The sequence below is a fragment of the Zalophus californianus genome, chromosome 11, assembly GCF_009762305.2.
Source record: "Zalophus californianus isolate mZalCal1 chromosome 11, mZalCal1.pri.v2, whole genome shotgun sequence".
Lineage (NCBI taxonomy): Eukaryota > Metazoa > Chordata > Mammalia > Carnivora > Otariidae > Zalophus > Zalophus californianus.
In genome coordinates this window covers 47,865,528-47,889,689 of record NC_045605.1, presented here as the reverse complement: position 1 = coordinate 47,889,689, position 24,162 = coordinate 47,865,528, and the positions used below count along the sequence as shown (strand labels likewise).

The following is a 24,162-nucleotide window of genomic DNA, read 5'->3' as shown; positions in this document are numbered from 1 at the left end:
TGGGCTAGCTACTTTTCTCTCTGGGACTCTAGAAAAATGATTTCTACCTTATAGGATTGCTGTGAATGCATAAAGCACCTGCTGTATAATGTGCATGGACAAGGGCTATCATTAACATTACTGTTGTGCTTGTTATTATCATTACATTCCATGCTGCTATTTAACTCTGTTGGCATTGACTGAGGTAAAACAGTAGACCAGGCAACCATGAATAAGGCACACTGCATGTTTAGGGATGGCATTTAGACTTGCACATTCCCAATTAGCTTTTCAATTAACCCCAGCCTTGAGGAATTCACTTCCCAGACCACACCTGAATGCTAAAATAGGACTGATGGGCTATGATGAGTGCAGGTTGTTTTACTAGAGTAGGAGAAAATAAACTATGCTACCTATAGCAAAAAGAAGCCAAAATTTGCAGAAGATCCTAAAATGAAACCACAATCACTATCTATGACACAGATTTATACCCCCAAATGCTAAGCATGCTATGAATCTAGCAATAGTTGTTTCACATTTAAATTTACTAGTCATTCTGTAAATAAAACTCAATAATGATCTGATTTTATTCATCTTCCTCCATTTTATAATAAAGCATGACCACATATAGTCAGCACCCCTTTAGATCCCTTCCGTGTTTGCAATGATGTGATCTCTGATGCTCTAGTAATACTTTATATGAATTTATTCAGCTTGCAGTATCATTTGTTCACTGTCTTCTCAGTTAAACTTTATTACTGAACTCATTAGACAAAATATTAATTCACAATAGTTGGTTTAAATAAGGCATGTAATAAAATTAGGTACACAGAATAAATAAACTATTTCCATTCACCAAGCTTCAGCTGAGGGCCTTCATTGTTCAAGGCAGCATACCTTTTAATTTATTCCAGGGACTCCGTGAATACAAACCCATAGAAAAAAAAAAAGGATGCTATTTTCATATTAGTTTTCATCACCTGGTGTTCAAAATTAACTCCTCCTAGCTCCCCTGGCTAGCACAAGGGCATTCGAGTTAATAGTTTTCCTTTGGTCTTTATCACTCAGAGAACAAAACTTCAGTTCTCCAATGTTGATTTCCTTGCTCCCTGAGTAAGAGAAATAAATAATTTAGAGCCATTAACCCCACATTTGGTTTCTTCTTACCTAGCCTAAGCATCAGCCACCACAGAAGTGAAAGGAAGGTAGCTATCACAGGCCCTTTACTGTCTTCTCCCCACTCTCAAGAATCAGAAGCTCATGTTACTTTGTTGGATTACCATCCTTTTAGGTTCCATACAAAGCATTTTCAGACTGCTGTTCTCCACATTTAGACCCAAGTCTGAATTAAGTGCCACTGGGAGATTCATCTTTTCTTTGCACACGAATTTGGCATAAGGCATTACCTCCCTGTGGCTTTCGGAGTCATTTGTGGTCCTGACGGTCCCCCTCATCCGTACAACCTTTAATTTTCATAAGAAGAAGCCACTTTTTCAAAACATTTGCTCCAATAAAAGACCTACTTACAAGTCTCTTTCCTTAAAAATCACTTGAGAAGCAAAAAAACAAAAACAAAAACATAAACCCCCCAAACCCAACTGTTCAATATATATGTTGCTGGTACATGACAACTACATTTGCAGTCTTGGACCTGGGATATATATACACAGAGTAGGAACAGGATCAATTCCCCCCTACCATTGCCTTCCTCCCTCACCACAAGGGCCATTCAATAACAAGTCTGTCATCACTCTACAATCCTCACATCTGGACAGTCAAAAAAGCTACAGAAAAAAACCCTGAAGTCAGAACTCCAATAATGTTTTCTCTTTTCACATTACAAACAATCATATCTCGGGTTTATCCCTGGATTCTTGTTCATGTTATCAACATTTCCCCTCTGAAGGAACAAATAGCAAGTCAAAGTGAAGGAACATTCGCAGTCGGGAGGAAGGACTATGCCACAGGCCAGGAAAACCATCTCTGGGTCAATCTCACCAGGAGATTTAAGGCCAAAAGGAGACTGGACCAAAGATCCTCAGAGAAATATGGAAAAATCTCAGCTTCACAAAATTTTGTTTCCTAAGGAAGTTTCCCCAACACCTATCAAATTGGACACAAAATTTCCTAAATATGACAGTTTGGTCAGTGCCTCTGAAAGCAGAGGACAAATTCGGGATGAAAGCTTGTAATGCATCTCAAGACTTACAGGCCATTTTATTTTCTTAGAGAAAGATAATTAGGGGGGAAATCTACACAGAGGTTCTCTAGGAGGAAACAACTAGTCATGCTGAATAAAAGAAATACAAAGCCACTCTCTAAAATGGCCATGACTACCCAATTATAAATATAATTTGTACTATTGTAAACACCTTTGGAATGATGTTTCAGTGGATCTGAAAAGATACCAAGCACCCCTCTGGAGTCTGGTCAATGTTATTGAGAGTCCCAAATATGTGTTCCTAGGACACACACTAGGACATAAGTACTGGAGAAATGCTCAGGGATTTATAATGCTCCCTTCAGAACCAAACACTGTAGTAATAAAAATAATGCAGTATAGCAACAAGTTTACTAGAGAGCTCCTGGAAGAAGCAAATATTTCAGCTGTTCAACTGCTTTCACCCTATGCCATTTAAAGGAACATTAAGTCTCTGCCAAGACACTCTATCAGTTGCTGATTTCACCTAATATTCTGATGAGCAGATGATCCTGCTTAACCCCCACTGCTCCCTTCCCAAGTAGCAAAGCTCCAAGTGTTAGCCCTCCTGTGAGTGGCATGGACTACATTCACAGTGAGAAGCAGGTTCTCACCCCAAGCTAGTAAAGACTGCGTCTGTACTCAGACTAGCAGTCCAGAGCAGGCAGTTGACGAATCGGAAAGGTAATCTTCACCCGCACTCATTCCATACCTTTTCTGATTTTGCCTTCCTGGCATTGTGCACGAACCTGCGACCCAGCTTCTTGGCATACCAGATAGAGGCAAACATAGCGATGCCAATGGAAGGAATTCACAACGAAGCTGCTGCACAATCAACTTCCCACCTCGGCTCAGAGACAAACGGAATCCGGCTGGAGCTGTCACTTGCCGGCTGTTGCTTTCTCAGTTCCTCTCATGCTGGTTAGCCGAGGGAGAGGGTGGGAGGCAGGGGCAGGAGGGGCTTGGGGGGAAGGCAGTCCTGTTTGGCCCGGTCTGCAGGTATATTTACATCCTGCCAGCAGGAGGTCCGGGCGAGGCGGGCGAGGCGGGGGCTGCTTCAGTAGCCGCTCACACACATCCAGTCGCGAAGTATCTGTCTGCAGTTCTTCGGGCACCGTCCCCAAACTCCATGTGTGTCAGGAGGAAGGGAAGCCGCAGTCAGCTCCTCCGGGAGGCGGCTCACCTCCCGCTCTGGGCTCCGGCATTTGCACTCCTCGCTTGGCTTCCCTCTGTCTTGACAGTGCGTGCTGGCGGCAGTAGCCGGGAAAAGACAGAGCCACATACAGGCTCGCAGGTAAAACAGCCAATACAGGAGCTGCCAGGCACGGGGCGGGGGGAGGGGGGGGAGCAAGGCCACCACGGAGCTGGCCCTGGGGACCCAAACAGGTGTCCCTGGAGCCTGAATCCTCCGAAGCTCCAAGAATTTCCAGCTATTAGGGTGGCTGGAAACAGAAGTGTCCATCCTTTGCCCCCTCCCGAACTTCTTTTGGTCCAAGGGAAGTCTTATCTCTGATCATTAGCCAGGCTTTTCTACAGCTTGCAAGAGCCACACTTTATTTCTTTGGAGACTGGCCTGGGACAAAGGGCAAAGTAAGCAGGAAAAAAGTGTACTCCCAAATGCTTGGGTAAAGGTCCTTCGTTTTCAACCTCCTCAGTTCTACCTCTAAAGTAACAGAGGCCTCTTTTATAAGCACAGGTTTTCAACATGGGGACTGGGGGATGGAGAGGGACTTAAATCTACCTCTAAACTAAAATAGAGCAATCTTTTTTTTTAAAGATTTTATTTATTTATTTGACAGAGAGAGACACAGCGAGAGAGGGAGCACAAGCAGGGGGAGTGGGAGAGGGAGAAGCCGGCTTCCTGCTGAGCAGGGAGCCCGCGATGCAGGGCTCGATCCCAGGACCCTGGGATCATGACCCGAGCAGAAGGCAGAAGTGTGACTGAGCCACCCAGGCGCCCCTTCTTCTTCTTCTTTTTTTTAAGCCTAGAGTTTTCTTGCAGTAATACCCACTGATAAATGAAGGACTGTAATATCACTTTGGGGAAGACAGATTTACAGCAACTCTTAAACCATGGTCCTTTGAAGAATTTTCACATTTGATTCTACCACCAGGTGCTTTCAACTCCAAGTATCTTATTAGGGCTTAGATTATTATATGAGGCATTTCAAAGATAAAGTCAATTTTAAGGGACAAGCATTCCCTCCAACGCGAGATAGCGGTTAGTTAAGCTTTGACCCATCTTACTAGAGGAGAAAAATTAGACTGCTCATCTTGACAAGGAAAACTTTCCTTCCAGTGATATACAGATGAAACTCAATCCGGTAAATGTTTTCCAGCTGATCGGACAGAACTGCCCTAAGAGCACCAATGGTCCAAAGAACGTCAACACACTTACAGACACTGGAAAAGAACTCCCTTCTCTCAATAGTCACTTGAGGTTTACTCTCAAAGAAGGTTGGGTCTTCAGTCAGCCAGAATCTCTTTTATACAATATAAAATGGTCCTCCCCCTTATCTGTGGGGGACACATTCCAAGATCCCCAGTGGATGCCTGAAACCACGGATAGTGCCAAACGCTACATATACTCTATTTTTTTCTGTGCATACGTACTTAGGATAATGTTTAATTTGTAAATTAGTCACAATAAGAGATTAACAATAACTAATAATAAAATAGAACAGTTATAACAATATATTGTAATAAAAGCTATGCGAGTATCATTTCTCAAATATAATGGATTGTATTGTCCTCACCCTCCTTCTTGTGGTAATGTGAGATGTTATGATGCCTACATGATGAGATGAAGTGAGGGAAGTGACACAGACATTGTGACGTAGCGTGAGGCTACAGCTGACCTTCCCATCATAAGTCAGGAAGAGGATTATTTGCTTTCAGACAGTGGTTGACTGCAGGTAATTGACACCTCGGAAGCAAAACCGTGGATAAGAAGGGATTCCTATACTAGATGTCCTGGTAGGCAACTGGAGGCAGAACAAGGCAGTGTGGGATAAGACAGCAGTCAAGACCCACATCTGTGTTACTCACTAAGGTAATACTGATGCCTAAAACAGTGGGTTTTTTTAATTTATTTTTTTAAAGATTTTGTTTATTTATTTGAGAGAGAGAGTGAGTGAGAGCATGCAAGAGCACAAGCAGGGAGAGAGGCAGAGGGAGAGAGAAAGGGAGAAGCAGACTCTCCGCTGAGCCGGGAGCCCGACGCGGGGCTCGATCCCAGGACCCTGGGATCATGACCCGAGCCGAAGGCAGACGCTTAATTGACTGAGCCACCCTGGTGCCCCTAAAACAGTGTTTAGCACAAGGAAAACCGTGTATGTTTGTTGAATGGATAAATGACCTGGGTTTTAACCAGGGCTATGCTTCTAATCTCCTTGTTCTCTCCGAACTTGATTTGCTTCATCTGTAAAGTAAGACAATTAGGCAGATGATTTTTAAGGCCCCTCCCTGCCCTATGAGTCTACGATTCTGATTATGAGTCTTCATGCGAGTACTGAACAGAAATGGGCAGTGTTCACCAGGGGCACTAATGGCTCCGTGTTCTGAAAAGCTAACAGCAGCACCCTTGGGGCAACCCAGATCCTTCTACCTTCTGCAATGTGCACAACTGCCACCTATGATTTGGTTTTGCCATTTTCTGTTCTTTTGGTCCGTGTTCCCACTTCCTATCAACATGACTTTTCTTGTATTTCCTTTTGTCACTCTTCGACAACCCCTATGCAAAATCCTCCACATCACACCCTGTGCTCTTTGGAGGAAAAGTGCCACAGAAATCCAGCAAATAAATAAATGATAACTCCTGCTTAGTTTTCAAAGAGCTACTCAGCAGGACCGCAGCTTACCCTAATATTGCCATCATGCTAAAGGTATTCATTATTCCTTCGTACGAGTTTGTCCAACCCACGGTTTAGTTGAAAGACTCTTCAGTGAACAGAATAAAGTAGATCGAAAGTGGAGGGGGGAGCAATTCTTCCTAAATTAATGAGTAGAAATTTCTGTTTTTAATATTTTAAGATGGAATTAGTCAATAAAGAGGTGAGAAAAAAATGTTGAGCTTTCAAGCCACTGATATCATGGAATCAAAGAATGTTAATTTACTCTGATGGGAATGCCAGATCAGAAAATAATGTTTGCACTTTCTTCATAAGATAAGATTTCCTAAGTCACTAAAACTGGGGCTTGGAGAGATCTTTGATCATATTGTTGGTTGATCATATTGTTGGTTGGTTTTGCTTTTAAATTGAACCTTTAATGCCCTTCTTCACACACCTGACCCAGTGGCTTTATTAACTTTTACAGGATGGAGTTCTTAAAATTAATTGGGGCCTACCAGCTAAGATTTAACTTTAAAAATCACAAGAATAACCTCTGTACTTTAAATAGGCAACCAGAGGTAGAAAGGATAGAAATAGGCGTGGAGTAGGTCATTTGTAGCCAGGACCCAGGTCCGTGTTATGCGAACGCTTAGCACAATGTAGGTATTCAAACTATATTTGTTGACTGTGTCTATGGTGAAATAGGAGAAGCCTCAAACTGGAAAGACTAGAAGATGCAATAGAAGCATACCTACAAATTTTAAGTTGTAAAAGTTTTTTGAAAGCTCGATGTCTTGTCAAGGGAATGAAGTCATTGCCAGAGCTGTATAAGCATCTTCCCTAGACTCCTTCTGGGCAGACCTGCCTGCTACCAAGAGTGTGGCTGCCGCCCACAATAACTCCTAAGAGTCTCTAACCAATGCTGTGCTGATTGAGACAAATAACTTTTGTGGCTCTGCTGTGTAAGGGACACAAGTTTGTCAGATGCTTTCCATCTGTATATCATCAGTACCCGGACAGAACTTTTCCTTTATAATTTCATTTTTAATACCTCTCATATGACAGAAGCCTACTGGTGCAGCTGAGTACGAGATACAACATTAATCCTTTTAAGCAGCTTTGGGTTCATGCCTCAACACACACACTGTGAGCCTCCTCTGAATTCTCAAGGTAAATGCAATGTTTAAATCAAGCCATTAAGTTCATACTTAATGAATGAACACATGAATGATTTCTTTTTAATAATCACCTAAATACATCACAGATAATTATAAAAACAGAGTAAACATTAAACCCTAGAAACTAGTATCTGGTAGCTTGAAAAGCTATTGAGGTTAGGTGTTTAATATACACCAGAGAAAATACATGTTTGAGACATAAACAAGTAATGTACAGAACCAATAAACATTCAAATATTTGTTTGAGTTGCTTGCATACCTGATATTCATATTTATAGCCCTTTGATTAACATCTGATATTAGCCTGTTATTAAAAAGTAGGTGTCAGAAATATACTACATAGAATTTATGACTAAAGGAATAGAAACATAATATTTAATTTAATTCACAGGAATACCAAGATGTTGATATCAGTTAACTCTGTAAAGGGCATGGGAAAAAGAAAATAAAAAATTTACATTTCATTTCATACGGTTGTGTAATATTTGAGTCTTCCACAATGAGAACATGTCAATGTTATTGCATGTATGATTCAAAAAGTAAGCAATATCTTTTTATAAAAATGTATTGTTTATTTACTAGGGACCCCAAATGAACAAGATACAATCCCTCCTTTCAAGGAGTCCTGTACAGTTGGGAGCACAGATTTATAAAGAAATTTCAGGGCAGGATGGCTTTCTAAGAGATGTGTGAAAGATAATGTGGGAACTCAGGAAAAAAATAACTGTTTCTTGGTTTCTATAGGTTATAAGCACAATAATAAATGTTAGCTGGAAAAAGCACAATAATTAGTGCCAAAGTATATAAAAAGGCAAAGGAATAGCTAAATCTCTCTGCATGTTTTATTTGTACGAACACTAAGAAAAATGGTAACTATAACTTTGTATGTATATCAAAATGAATGTGTGCAAACCGATGCAGTTGCAGATAGATAATATTTCTGTCCCAAAGAGATAACCAGCCACAGATAAGTGTGAAAAAATATTGGAATCACTACAAATAATAAACCCATTGACTCTAATTATGATGGGCTAAACCTACCTCTTTTTTTTTGTTTTGTTTTCAAAATCATCAAAACTAATTCTTCAGTATTTCAATATCTCACACACCCTTTCTTTTAAATGTTTAATCATGATATATTTAAGCATCTAGAGACAGAGACGTAAGACAGTAAATATGACACTCGTCTATGTGCCTATCACCCAGATTTAATAAATGATAACATTCTACCATATTTGATTCAGATTCATTTTAAAGAAATAAACCCTTTGTCATATAAACAAAACCTTTCCACTTCACTCCACCCTACATGAAATTCATCTCAAAATAATGTTCACTCAACATTCTTGTACCACTAAGTAAATACAACTTTATCTAGAGTAGGTACTTCAAAATATAACTGACAGGTCATAGGGTATGTCCATCTTGAACTTTCATTAAAAATTTCTCACTATTTTATATAATTAGTAGTTTATACAAGTCCTATATTCTAGATGACATGGTATAATCAGACTTATTAATTTTTCCCAAACATAATGCATAATGTTAGATTCTGAGAGTTTGGATATACATTGTCTTTATTACTAGGGAGACTTAGCATCTTATATGTTTATTGTCAATTTGAACTTTCTTCTATTCATAGCCTTTGCCCATTTTTAATTTAAATTATGTTTATCTCATGCATTTGTAAAATTATGTATTCTGGACACTGATTCCTTGTTTATTATAGGCACTGAAAATATCTCTTCCCAACCTGTGACTCTTTTTAAACTTCATTTATATTTTATCATACACACAGGAGTCCTCATAAAAATTTAAATATACTGAAATTTATCAATATTTTCTTTTATGTGTGTACATTTTTGTATCTCAAGGAATTTTTTTCCTGTTCCAAGTACATAAGTACATTATCTTATATTTTCTTCTACACAATTTTTTTCTTTTCACAAGCAAGTCTTAATTTTTTATTTAATTTATAGCATGAGATAGGAACTTACTTTCCCCATATATATGGCCAGTTGTATGTATGTATGTATGTACGTATGTATGTATTTTGCTGGGATATAAGAATGTTATTCCTTTTCCTTACTGACTCATGATGCTCCTAAGTAATAGGTCTAGATCATATGAATGTGCATATGATTGTTTCTGGGCTCTTTGTGGATTGTTCTGTTTTTATTTACCTGGACCAATACCACATTATCTTGGTTAATATGCCTTACAATAAATATTGATATCTGAGGGGCTATTCATCCTTTTCACTTGATCTAACTTCAAATTAATTTTTATAAAGTTGTACAATTGATCATTTTAATACCACACCCAATATTCCATGTTATTATTTTATAATATTTTGGTTCTCTCTTGTTAGTAGTGCCATTCCTGACCAAATTGGTCATTATCAGCATCATTATTTATTTTTCTACAAGTAAAGGTTACTCAAAATAACTCTCACATTCTATCAGTTTATTTTCTTATCATTACTTTTAGCATCTGAACCCTCCTAAACTTCCTTCTTACTGATGTGTGTATTGTAATAGTTATTTCCGCAAAAATCTGAGACGGTTAAACACGCTCAACCTTTTTATGTTTTTCCTGAATGGCCTACATTCAGCTTCGAGTTTGAACGATAGCATTGGTAAGTGGAGATGTCTAGATTGACAGTGATTTTTCCCTCAGCATTTTGAAGATATTATTTCATGCTGTCTTCTGGCATCTGTTTTTACGGAAGCTGTTGCTGTCAATCAAATTGTTCAATCGTAAGAACAATATCTCTTTTTTTATGGTTTGTTTGAAGGTTTTGTGTTCTTTGTTTTTGTCAAACTACAGTTTCAATACAGTGTTTTTGTTTTTTTAAAATTCTGCTTGGAACTCATAATGGTTCTTTAATCTCATTATTTTTTTAAAAAAATTCTCAGTCTTTTCAAGTATCCTCCCTCAATCTCTCTATTCTCTCCTTCAAAAATCCTGTAGTATTTTTCCTGGTCTGTTTTATTTGACCCAACCTATTGCTTCATATATCTCTTACCCTTTTTCTTCTTTTTTTTGTGCTCTTTTCAGGGGTATGGGCTTAGCTCTAATTACTGTTTTTTCTTAGGTTTAATCTATTGTTTTACCTATCTACAGAGTGCTTATGTTTAATGAATTGTATATATATGCTATATAGATATTTAATTTCTAGAGGTTCTATATACTTCTTTTTAAATCCACCCAGTCTTTTATAAGGGTATTCTGTTTATGATTTTTATTCCTCCCTTTGTCATGTTTTTAAATTAAAACATTTAATTTGAGGTCTTTATCTGTTACTCTCATTACCCAATTTGCTTGGAAATCCAACCCTGCTGATTCCACTCATAGTGGATAGTTTCTGTATGTAACTGTACATTTTTATTCTAAAATCTTCTTTGATAAGACTGTACTTCCTGTGAGAGTCCCAGGGACCTTTAGTAATGTGACTCTTGCTACAGAATAATTTGCATATCCTTCTGCTAGTTGCCCAGAGGTTTCACTATTCCAGAAGCACTTTCATGTTAAATATGTGGCTTCATGTTATTCTCCCCACACCAAAGCATTAAACTTACTTTTCCCCCCTTTTTCTACTCATAATAAAAACACTTCCTTATTGCTTTTCTGAGCTAATGAATAACGTTTTTTAGAAACTCTATCATTAAATGACAAACTTCAGTTTTTAGTTTTATGCAGGGGTCTTAGTTTCATTTCTCTTCCTTTGGTGATCATAAGGACAACTGTCTTGCCCAGCACAGGCACCAAAACCCCTGCACTCTCACCCTGAAGGCTCATACTGAGTCCCACATACCCCTGGCATGCCACAGTCAGCCCAAAGAAATCACTGCTCTGGCCATCATTTTATACAAACTCAAACCAGTCAAACTGCCATGCCTCTAGATTAATCCCAAAACAAACTGAAGAATTTAACTGGGCTGCCCATGAGCTTTTAGTATTTAATAAGCATGTCTGACAATTGTGTGTATAAGATGTATTGCAAAATGTTTCATGCAAGAGATTCCAGGAAGTCATTTAATTAAAATGCTATTCAAAAGTCCCTATCATATAATAATTAATTACCTAGAGTTAACAGTGAGATAAACCACCACCACTACCACTTTTGTGACCTTGGACAAATAATGTTGAGTGAATAAAATGGGATAATAATGGAAACTATACCTTCGTGTTGATAATAAGGGTCAAATGAAATAACACATGTAAATTACTTAGAGCAGCGCCTGGGGCACACAATATGTACAATAAACATGTTTTTATTTTTATTCATCCTCTAACCTTCAAGAAATACAACAAACACATTAGAAAGAAGACTTGTGCTTACTATAATGAAAAAGCAGAAAGTGCTTTTTAAAACAATCTTTATCTTTGTATTTAACCATCTTCACTGCTAGGAAGTCTACCTTCTTTCTAAGTCCTTTCTTTTTTTTTTTTAATTTCATTAATCAGGAAAACAAATCAGTTTCCAAACCTTTGTAAAATCTTTCATAGATTTAAAGACTTTCAGTTTCACAAACGTCTCTATTCTGGGCCAAATAAATATTTTCTTAAGCTTTCTAAACAGGTTTTTTTTTTTTTTAGTCTTTTGAGAGTCTCTCTTCATTTTACAGATCTCTCATACACACACACACACACACACAACTCAAATGAATCCCGAAATTATAGAGTAGTTTTGAATCCACATGTTATGATTTGCCCACATGCTTACAATTAAATTTTACTACATTTGAGGATATTGATTGATATGGCAATAACTATCAAAAGGAATGAATTGCTGAGTGAATATATGTGAGAAGCAGAGTAGAAGAACATCAAGCCATCAGCTAAGAAAAAATGGCTATCTAATGGAACACACAAGAATTATGACCTGTGAGAACAAAAAACAATGCAATACGCAAGACCAAAGAGTTCTCCTGAAACAGCTATACAATGTTAAAGCATGAGTAGATGAATAATTTGGTAACAGATAATTCAGTTCAATCTCCAAATCTGCATGTCTTGCCAAAGCATGCCACAAATACAGGCATTTAAACACCACTCATCTAACCTGAGCCCTTTGGAATGGGAACTTTCCTATCAACTATAATTTATTACACAGTCCAGTATTGTACCTATCTCAACAAGAGAATTATTTCCATCCATGGAAGGAAAGTGCTAATTTGGGAATCAATACTCTTCGTTTTAATTTTAGTTTTACAGTCATCTTACCTCTGGGTATTGTACTATATAACCAATCTCTAAATTCCCCTTAAGACCAAATAATCTATTACTCCATGACATTATGACCCAAAAATTGGTCTGTAAGTCAATGGCCTTTAAAGTCCACTGTCCATTTTTGATGAAGTTGTAGTCTTGCCATATCATCTTTTGGGTCGTCACAAAAGTATTTTCCATTTCGCTGACACACTCCACGTACTTGCATCTTTGTATATGCGGTTCCCCCCCTTGCAGTCCTTCCTTTCCACCTTGCCGCCTGCCATTCTACACGTGACAAATCCTTACATGTATTCTGGGATTTGGCTCAGTAATTCTCTATGAAACTTTTCCTGATCCCTCCAGACAGAGCCAGTTTGTACTCCTGTGCTAAAACTAATATTCCCTATTGCAATTTGTACATATCCCAAGTTTAGCTTTTGTGACTACTTTAAATTTAAATGGTTTCCCCTAAATGACTAAGAGCAATTTAAAAAAAATTCCCATGCCTTACTTCTTTTTGCATCCTCATGGATCTGCATAGTCCTTTGCATATAGTAGGCACTCAATAAATGTATTAGATAATTTAATAGTTATTTGCTTAATGAATGAACAAATGAGTGAGCTTATCACTTGAATTAACCTGCTTCATACCCCCAAGAGAAAACAGAAAGGCACTGTAGAGACATACATTAAGCATTTATTATTACCTTCTATTTGTATTTTAACCTCACATTCATCTTCATACTATAAGAGATAAGTCAAAGTCACTGTAAGAAGGGCTCAAAGTGCTTTGAAACACATTTCAAAGGTAAATCAATGAGACTTCTTGAATCATGGCCTACAAGCTATCAATTTTTTTTCACTTTGTAATTCTTCCCCCTCCTTAGATAGACACATGTGATCTTTTACAAAATTTAATAAATAGAACCACATTCATAAATAAATAAATAAATAAATAAAACTCTCTCTTTCATTGCCTTAAAAATGAGACCTATTAATGAAAACATACAAACTATTCCTTTTCCATCCATCCACCTACATAAAACAGAAACAGCAGCTGCTCAAATCCTCAGTGCAAATGTCAACTGCAGATAGCGTTACTGGAAATAATCCTGATATTAATTGTAGCCTCTCTCCAGTTTAAAGAGCATATATAGGTAAAAAAATTTTTTTAATGTAATAGTATCACTGTGTTGTATCCTTTATAGCTGAATAGAGAGAAAAGGGAAAGAGACTGACTTGCTAGGTGCCTCTCTATGTCAGCTACTTTACCTTAAACGTTTTTATATGAAACTAAAGTATTTTGTCTTTAAAATACATAAACTCTTTTGCCCACTAAGGTACTTAACATTCCTTATCTCAGTATTTATCTAATCTCATACGTTTTTACCATATTCATATACTAAAGTATAAATTTTTAAAAAACGTTTGCCAGGTACCATCTGAAGTGTACCACATCTTAGGAAATATTCTCATCTCCTTGAATCACCTCAAGATACGTCTGAGTCAAATACTATTACCTTCCTTTTACAAATTCAGAAACTGTATTTCTCAGAAATTAAGCAACTTATTCAAGGCCATTTTCCTAAAAGAATTAGGCTTTGAAGCCCGCTTTGCCCCTCACTTCTTGATTTTCAAAACTCACCCGTCTTCAATGTTCCTAACTTTAAGACATAGTATAACAGTACAAGAAATATCATGCACTGGCTTATGATGAAATGAAAATCAATGGAATGGAGAAGGAGCAAGTACTAGGTGTTCAGGTAACATTCACTAACCCATGGGCTGGAGTAGAGAAGACAGGCTTTTCATAAGAAAGAAGATTTGAGTTGGGCCTTAGAAAACAGATCAAAAGAAAAAAAAAGGACATTTATTTGCCAGGAGAAACAGTATAAGGAAAAGTAAAAAGGCTGGAAAGCATGAGACATGTTTGAGAAAGAGGAGAAAGTAAGGAAGAAAAGGCAATAGCCATACTGTAATTAGACAAATGCCAATAAATGTTTAATCATGACAAACATGTTCAGAGTTGGAGATCAGGGAGAACGATGAAGGCAGTAGATATATTCAGGGTCTTAATTAGGCAGAGAGTGGTAGGAAAAAAAGGCAAGGAGAAACAGAAGAAACATTTTCTCTTGATATCCTAGGTTAGATTTGGATCCCAACTCACTTCCTTAGCACAATACATTACTTTTCAAAATATTTATCACAATGACAATTGTCTATTTAGGATATGTATTTCCCTTGCTTTCCTTGTGGGACATTCCACAAAAGCAGGGACCGTGACTGTCTCTTCCCCATTGCTGAAACAAAGTGCTCTGCTGAACAAAGTGCCTGGTGCATAATAAAGTCTCTAAAAGGAGTTACTAAATGCATGAATGAAAGAAGGACTAACTGAGGAGACAGAATCTGTAAAATGTAACAGATGCTTTATAAGTTAAGAACATGGAGTCAAAAGCAGCTGAAGATTTGAGCCTGGAGGGGATTGGAGCTATCTCTAAGACAAAGGAAGAATTTGCTTTACAGTATCTTCCTTCATTTTACTTTCTCTTTCCTCCTTGTCTCATTATTAATTTTAAGTATTCTTATTTTACAGTCTTTGCCTGAAATTTTCACTGTTAAATTTCTTAGATATTTAATTCTATCATTTGTTAGATCTGCCGATTCTTCCTCTTGGTCAGTAGTTTCCATGTGAGAGCTCTAAGTTTTCTTTGTAATTCTTCTAAAGCAGAGGATTTTTTAAAAATAGGAAGTGCTGTTGCAAATTATTTTGATGTTTTCTACTTCATTGTGTTCCAGGGGGTTTAACCTGCATCTTGGAGATTTCCATATCCATATAAAAATGAAATGGGTAATGCTATGTTAACTTTTAGACAGTTCAAGTTGTGATGACCTCAGAAAAGACAGGAATATGTATGTCCAGTAAGAAATGTTATGAAAAAAATTTCTCCTCCATTCATTACTTTAATACTTACTTGAGTGTTATTATGTGCCTGCCATGTTTCTAAGCAATGGGGATATGACAGTGAACTAAATAGACCAACCTATCTTGTGGAGATCCCTTTTTAGTGTAAGGAAGGGATAATAAGAAATATAAATAGCACCGTATATTGTCTATTAGATATTGATACACGCCAAAGAAAAAATTAAATAGGTAAATGGAATAAAAACTTGCCAAAGTGGTTAAATTTGGTGATAGGCTGACTAAAGTAAACTTCATTGAAAGATTAACTTTTGAGCAAAGATCCTAATGAAATGAAAGTAAGTCAGAAGGATATCCAGTGAAAGAAGGCCTTAAGAAGGGACTATGCCGGCTTGTTTGATGATAGTAAGAAGGTCAGTGTGGTTGAAGCACAGTGAGGAGAAAGATGGTACAAAATCAAGTCTGAGGGATAGAGAGGGGACTGAAGGGGGAGTGGGGATGTAGATCCTCTATGTTTCATAAGTTATCATGGGCATTTCAGCTTTTGTGATAATAAGGTGGGAAGCAACCTCAGGGGAGCAATACAATATGACTAACATATTAATAAGATCACTCTTGCTGCTGTCATGGAAAACTTGACTGTAAGGAGTCAAAGCTGGAAGCAGAGGTAACAGTTAAACTATTGCAATTATCAAGTTTAAAAATAATGGTAGCTTGGGGGCGCCTGGGTGGCTCATTTGGTTGGGCGGCTGCCTTTGGCTCAGGTCATGATCCTGGAGTCCTGGGATCGAGTCCCGCATCAGGCTCACTGCTCAGCAGGGAGTCTGCTTCTCCCTCTGACCCTCCCCCCTCTCATGTGCTCTCTCTCTCTCTTCTCTCTCTCAAATAAATAAATAAAATCTTAAAAAAAATAATGGTAGCTTGGACAAAAGTAATGCACATGGAAACAAAAACATTGTTCAGATTGTGGACATATTTTGAAGATAGTGAATAAGGGGTGTGAGGGAAAGAGAAGAGGCAGGGATGACCCCAAAGCTGCCAATACGAGCAGCTACAAGGCTGAACTTACCACTGGATGAAATGAAGGTTGTGGATAGAATAGGTTTCTTGGGAAAAATAAGAAGTTGGGCTCTGAATGTGTTAAGTTTGAAATATCTTTTAGACATCTACGTGGAAACATCAAGACTTGCTGAATATACACTTCTAGTATTTCGAAGAAGATATTGGCCTATAAATGGTATTTAAAACCACAGTCACTGGCTGAGATAGTGAAAAAACTCAAAGTCCTTGAACATTTCAACATTTATAGTTATCTCTTTAATATATAGTTTTCTTACTGAACTGTGCATTCTATGAAAGCAGTAAACAGAATGAAAGGACAAGCAAGTTGAGATTGTATGGGATGGAAATGATCATTATGAATGTCCATGGTATTTAAGCTGAGTAGAAAAGGCAGTAAGGTTAGAAGAGAGGTGAGAACCAGAAAAAAGGTGATAGGGTCAATGAATTATAAGACAAGGTAGGGGCCAAAAGATTGCTGGAATCAATCATTACATGTCAGTTATTACCATCATGCTGGAGTCAATCATTACAGTCAATACATATAGATATCTGAGGCTTGGATTGGGGGTACTATGTTTTATTTGTTTAAAATGCTTATCAAATCAAAAATTTATCATTTTTTAAAAAAATATGAGTCAAAGACATAAGCACTTATTTTATTTAACCGTAGAAGAATTCTGTGAGATGGCTCCAGCCTATACATAAGAAGACTCAGAGAAATTAAGTAACTTGCTGGAGGTCACTCAACTAACTGTGGCACCACCTGAATCCAGCTGTAGTCTGACTCCGGATCCCCTCTCCTAACCACAAGTTGGGCCAGGGTGGGGTGCCTATTATATGGCACTGGTCCTTTTCCCTTGGGACCGGGACTATAGCCCCTGTGAGCTTGCCAGCTGTGTTGGGAATCAGAAACCCCTCTTCTTATTCTGTGTTCCTATCCTTTGATGTCTTTGGGGAAGTACTTGGTGAAGTCTTTGTGAATGTTCCATTCTGTCTCAGAAGACTTACAGAAAGGTTTTATTCATAATTGGGCTAGATCCTATCAGGAAGCAGCTTGAACCTGGGTTCTCCCAAAGGAAAGATGATTCTGAAGGGCTGATACTACTACTTTGGGGTACTTTAGTGCCCCATCTGTAGAGTCTCCTAAGAGTACTAATAAAGTAGATGATTAGCTATTAGTGGTAAGAATTACAGAGCTGAAGCTCCAGAGGAAGATGTCTAGAGGCGGATATATGGGAGCTATCCTCATGGTGGGGATGGTTGTCCACCTAGAGGAAACAGACATGTTCTGACTACCAGCTGGTCTCAGGAAAATGTCTTGCCAGTAAGATAAAAACATGTAAATGCGGAACGGAACAATCACTTTGGAAATGTAAAATAGTGCAATCATTTTGGACAAGTTTGGCAGTTTCTTAAAAAGTGAAACCCATATTAGAACAATGCCCTAGCACTTCTACCCCTAGGTCATTTACCCAATAGACATGAAAGCATATGTCCATTCAAAGATTGTATTCAAATTTCATAACAGTTGTATTTGGAATAGCCAAAAGCTGGGAGAAAATGTCCATCAACACAATAAATAAATTGTGTTCTATTCATACAATGCAATACTATTCAGAAATAAAAAAGAATGAACAGTTGATATGAGCAAAGGCATGGATGAATCTCAAAATAATCAGGCTCAGTGAAATAAGCCAGACCACATACAATACGACTCCATTCATATAAAATTCAAGGAAATGTAAACAAATTTGTAGTGACAGAAAGTGTATCAGTTGTTGACTGGTGATTATTGAGGTAAGAGGAGGGAAGACTGACAAACATATACAAGGAAACTTTAGGAGATGCTAGATATGTTCATTATCTTGATTGTGGTGATGGATCTACAGGTGTAGTTATATGTCAAAATCTATCAAACCAAACACTTTAAATATGTGCAGTTTATTCTATGTCAATTATACTTCAGTAAAGCTGTTAAAACAAACAGAATGCTTAGCATGTGAAACTTAAATATATTTGGTTTTCCTTGGGCACCTGTGTGGCTCAGTCGTTAAGCATCTGCCTTCAGCTCAGGTCACGATCCCAGGGTCCTGGGATCGAGCCCCGCATCAGGCTCCCTGCTCAGCGGGAAGCCTGCTTCTCCCTCTCCCACTCCCCCTGCTTGTGTTCCTGCTCTCGCTATCTCTCTCTCTGTCAGATAAATAAATGAAATCTTTAAAAAATATATATTTGGTTTTCCTAAAAATGGGTAATTAAAAAGACAAAATAATAAAAAAAGAAAGAAATATAAAATCATGAAGAAAAGAAGCAGAAACTGGGGCAATTTAGGGAAAAAAAAGTTTCTATTTCCTTTTTTTATTCTATCTCTACCTAACTTCTATTCTCTTTCCTTTCACCTACAGCAATTTTTCTAAAGAAAATTCACACCTGTCCGTTTCTGACACCATTTACATTTAGTAACAGTCCAAGTATTAACAATGTATTTTGGGTATATGTTTTTGTCTGAGCTGCAATGCAAGTGAATCAATAAAGAATTTAAGAAAATCTGATTAATTCTATTTTTCTTTTCCATTTTATTTAGTTCAGTTTTGGTATAGAAATACATTTAACCATGGTACTTAATTTTGATTTCAGAAATTGATTTTTACTCTATTTTCTGCTGTTGCTTAGGAAACAAAGTTTTCAAAGTCTATACTTTAAACTATTCATCTCAGCAATCTTTGGCAGCAGACAGACTATTCTAAGAGATCCCGGGAATACTTCGTGCTCTCTCTTTGCCAAAATGCAAGAAAATCAGAGGCCCACACATTGGAAAGAAAAAAAGTATCACTGAGGATCATGCATGCAACAGCACATATTAGAATCTCATCCCATTTTCCACTGAGCATTGAAAGGGCATAGACACTATTTGAAACTATACTCAAGGGCTTAAAAGGAACTCTAAATTAGGACTCCACATCCAGGAACATTTGAGAATTTAACTGCATCATGTTGGAAAGTCTTCCCTGTTGGGGAAGGGCTGTTTCAGAATCGGGAATGTGGGCCAAAATGATCAATTTGTTTCCTGTCGGCACAGCTCAAATTACATTCTTGACTCAGTAACACTGAGCTCTTTCCAGCACATCCATTAGAGGAACTTGGCTCACATTGACGGTGTCTGTAAGACCCAATGTCTATGAGAACAACCATAACCCTCTCCAAGGGAGTATAGAACACTGGGTTCTGAGCATCAGGGCCTTTGTCTCAGTATTGTAACTTTGCACGAAAAACCTGCTGGTATCTCCAAGCACTTGGATAGGACAAATTCAAACTGCCTCAGCTTATTCTCTGAAGCTCCATGGACCACATTTTAAACAGGCTTATTTAGAAACATGAATAAGTTGCTATCCACCAGAAATAAGAATACATGGCAATGCGTTATACAAGGAAATAATGCATTAGAATCAGGTGGCTTGACCCAAATAAGTGAGAGAACAATTTCTTAGTTTTCACCCTGAGAAGACATCACCAGTTGGTAGCGCTTTTTTTCTTCTAGCAATGGTCTAAGAGCTTGTCTCATATAATTTACATAATGATGATAAATAGCATTTATCAATTATTTGATATGTGCAAGGCATTGTGCTAAGTACTTTACATGCAGTTCATAACTTATCACAGCTTTGCAAAGTCAGGAACTAACTTTGTCTTTTTGGGTCGGGTCTCCTGAAGGATCATTTCTTTGGTCTTTGTGCTTTAAATACACCAAGTGTCCATCGGTGGATGAATGGATAAAGGAGGTGTGGAATATACACACAATGGAATGTTACTCAGCCATAAAAAGGAATGAAATCTTGCCATTCCCAACAACATGGATGGACCTACAGGGTATCATGCTAAGTGAAATAAGCCAGATAGAGGAAAAACAAATACCATATGATTTCACATATATGTGGGATCTAAAAAAACAAAACAAGTGAACAAACAAAAAACAAAGAAACGGACTCATAAATATAGAGAACTGGAGTCAAAAGAGAAGAGGGTAGAGGAATGGATAAAATGGGTGAAGATGATTAAAAGGTACAAACTTTCAGTCATAAAATAAATAAGTCAAAGGAATGAAAAGTACAGCATAGGGAATATAGTCAATAATATTGTAATACCCTTATTGTGGTGAACAATTCTTAATGTATATAATTGTTGAATCACTATGTTGTATACCTGAAAATAATTCAATATTACATGTCAACTATAAGTCAATTATAAATAAATAAACAAACAATAAATAAATCAACAACTAACAACCAACCAACCAACCAAGTACATTCCCTCCTCAGGTCTCATGCCTTGTTCTAAGCTCTACCTGGAATCCTTATTCCAAGATATCCATATAATCAATCCCTCACCTCCTTCAAATCTTTTCTAGAGTGACACTTCTTTGGTTGTTCTCCTTTTACTTTTCAACGTTGCATTTATCAGCACTTAACATCATTTTCACTTATTTCTTTTCCCAACACCATTACTGGAATGTGAAGTCTATGAGGGCAGAGATTTTTACCCTTAACATCCATTAGCTAAAATGATGCCTTTAGAAGTGGTTTTATGGCTGCATAATAGTCCATTGTGTATATATACCACATCTTCTTTATCCATTCATCTGTCTATGGACATCTTGGCTCTTTCCACAGTTTGGCTATTGTGGACATTGCTGCTATAAACATTGGGGTGCACATACCCCTTCGGATCCCTACATTTGTATCTTTGTGGTAAATACCCAGTCATGCAATTGCTGGATCGTATGGTAGCTCTATTTTCAACTTTTTGAGGAACCTCCATACTGTTTTCCAGAGTGGTTTCACCAGCTTGCATTCCCACCAACAGTGTAGGAGGGTTCCCCTTTCTCCGCATCCCTGCCAACAGTTGCCATTTGCAACGACATGGATAGAACTGGAGGGTGTTATTCTGAGTGAAATAAGTCAATCAGAGAAAGACATGTATCATATGACCTCACTGATATGAGGAATTCTTAATCTCAGGAAACAAACTGAGGGTTGCTGGAGTGGTGGGGGGTGGGAGGGATGGGGTGGCTGGGTGATGGACATTGGGGAAGATATGTGCTATGGTGAGCGCTGTGAATTGTGCAAGACTGTTGAATCACAGATCTGTACCTCTGAAACAAATAATGCAATATATGTCAAGAAAAAAAAAAGAAGAAGAAGATAGCAGGAGGGGAAGAATGAAGGGGAGTAAGTCGGAGGGAGAGACAAACCATGAGAGACAATGGACTCTGAAAAACAAACTGAGGGTTCTAGAGGGGATGGGGGTGGGAGGATGGGTTAGCCTGGTGATGGGTATTAAGGAGGGCACGTTCTGCGTGGAGCACTGGGTGTTATGCACAAACAATGAATCATGGAACACTACATCAAAAACTAATGATGCAATGTATGGTGATTAACATAACAATAAAAAATTTAAAGAAAAAAATAAAATAAAATGAATGCCCCCCCCCAAAAAGAAGAAGAAGTGGTTTTACATAACCACCATTTGTTACCGTCAATCAGGTAGGCTAAAAACAAAAGCAATGTTTTTTCAATAAATCCTTGTTCTTAGTTTAAGTTTAACCAGTAGTTGTGGCTAATAAGCTATGTTCAGATTAATTCCATCTAAACTTGCTCTGCGAAACAACAGGCTAAATAATTTAATTAAGTGAGCAGTACTCTGAGTTTATTAGAAAGTATTAAGTGCAAAAAACAGTATGTGACATCCTAGGCATTGCCTCCTGAAACTTCCAATCTTGTGGGGAGAGAAAATATATAATCTGAAAGATTAAAGATATATTAAATAGTTTATTCATCATTTACTTATTCATTATGTAGCAAAATATTACCTTTAGGTGCAAGGCATTCTGGCTAGGTGCAGGAGGTATAGAGGTGAATAAGGCACAATTCCCAACTTCAGGAAGTTTACAGGCTGGTAGAAGAGTAGGATATATACTACAAGATAAACTTCCTCAATGAATAAAAACTCGATAAAAGGGAATAAAATGTGCTAAAATAGGGTAAAAAGATAAAATGTTTTGAGAGTTCATAAGAGGGAGAAATTATAAGACAGTATATTATAAGTGCTAAACTGAATGTAATCAAATGCCAAACTGTATGGCAGAGATGAAAAATGCTGTAGCCTACCACTCCTGCAATTGAATACACCAGGGATTGTGGCAAGCTTTCATGCAGAAAATAACATATGCCAAGACTCCTATTTCTCTTCATTCCCTGTGAAAGGGCACTGAACATTAAACATAGTACAACCTGAATGATGTTTCCAGCTGTTCCTAAGAGTAATTTCATAAGCTCAGTTTTGTTCTTCACTCCCAATATTGGCCAACTAAAGAGAAAGTCTAGTATTAATTTTCCAAAGGTTAAATTTGTAATTCATGCAAAATTGATTATACAACAAATCTCATAAATGAAAGTTGTTACATCACATGTGATGTATTACTATCCAAAAAATAGAGACAAACAGAATGCAATCTATTTTCAACTATTTGTCTTATTTGTCTTATTTTTCAATTGTACACGTGCTGCTAATTATTGTAGAAAACTGGAAAATACATGACATAAAAGTAAAATTTGCTTGTAATTCTGTTATCTGTCTAAATGCTAGAAAATTGGTGTATTCCCTTTTACATATAGGTATACATACAGATGCAGATGTAGTGATAAATGTACATACCAGTGTGGTTACTGATTATAATTTGCCTAATGTTTTAAGCCATTACTGTGAGAACTGGACCACCATTCAATATGCTTCAAAGACATGATTTTTTTTGGTGGCATGATAGTCTATCTCACGGATGTGCCAACTGTTATAAACAATGCTTGATAAAATTAGTATACAAAATGTTTATTTGTTTTTCTAATTATTTCGCTACGATGAATTCCTAGAATAAGACTAAAAGGGTGAAAACATTTTTGAGAATTTTTTGTGTTGCCAAATTGTCTTCCAAAACATTACATGATATAAATCCTGTCCAGCAGTATCCTGGAGTGATCATCTTCCCACATTCTGTCACCTGGAGTATTGCCATATCCTTCCCTAATTCGATGCTCATTCATATTTTTATTGACTGTTTTAAATATTGATTTAGAATATTTTAAGAACTTACTTGAATATTTGTGAATTATCTAGGACACCGGTGATTTTTTATTGATTTGTAAGAGCTCTTTATAGTTTAAACATAATAACTGTCTTATTTGTGGCTTTTCAATTTTTTATTTTAAATACAGTATTTTAAAGTTCTTATGTAAAAAAATAAAAATATTGTTCTTATGTAATCGAATCTATGTTTTTTCTTTGTCAATTCTCATATTGTACTTATGATTATGAAGGCCTTCTCCCAACTAAGATGAGTTAAATATGGACTTTTTATGGGTTTATTCTTACATTAGCCTATTAATATATCTGTGATTAACTTGGTGTTGATTATAGAAATAATTGATAATGTTTATCGAGTGAATGACTTGCCAAACAGTATACTACATTCTTTATATGAATTATTTCCTATTTAATCCTCATAAATACCTTACAACTATTACTTATTTTAACAGGTATTAGGTAATAACTATTACTGTCCCTGTTTTATATGTGAGGAAACTAAACTAAGATTTCCTTACTCATGATCACACAACCAGTAAATCATGTTGTCGTTAAGCATCTGCCTTCGGCTCAGGTCACGATCCCAGAGTCCTGGGATCGAGCCCCACAACGGGTTCCTGTTCAGCGGGAAGCCTGCTTCTC

At 37.2% G+C, this 24,162-nt stretch overlaps 1 protein-coding gene across 18 annotated transcripts in view; it reads right to left on the bottom strand.

Annotated features, from left to right (window-relative positions):
* DLG2 (discs large MAGUK scaffold protein 2) overlaps positions 1-24,162 on the bottom strand; it is a 2,208,086-nt gene that overhangs the window by 911,511 nt on the left and 1,272,413 nt on the right. For 2 of the 18 annotated variants that reach the window (XM_027578647.2, XM_035722719.1), the window contains exon 1: positions 2,892-3,393. The exons of the other annotated variants lie outside the window; for them this stretch is intronic. In XM_027578647.2, the coding sequence (XP_027434448.1) occupies positions 2,892-2,969 (78 nt within the window). In that variant the 5' untranslated portion in view covers positions 2,970-3,393. Of the gene's footprint in view, positions 1-2,891; positions 3,394-24,162 lie in introns of those variants that run through there. 18 annotated transcript variants of the gene reach the window in all.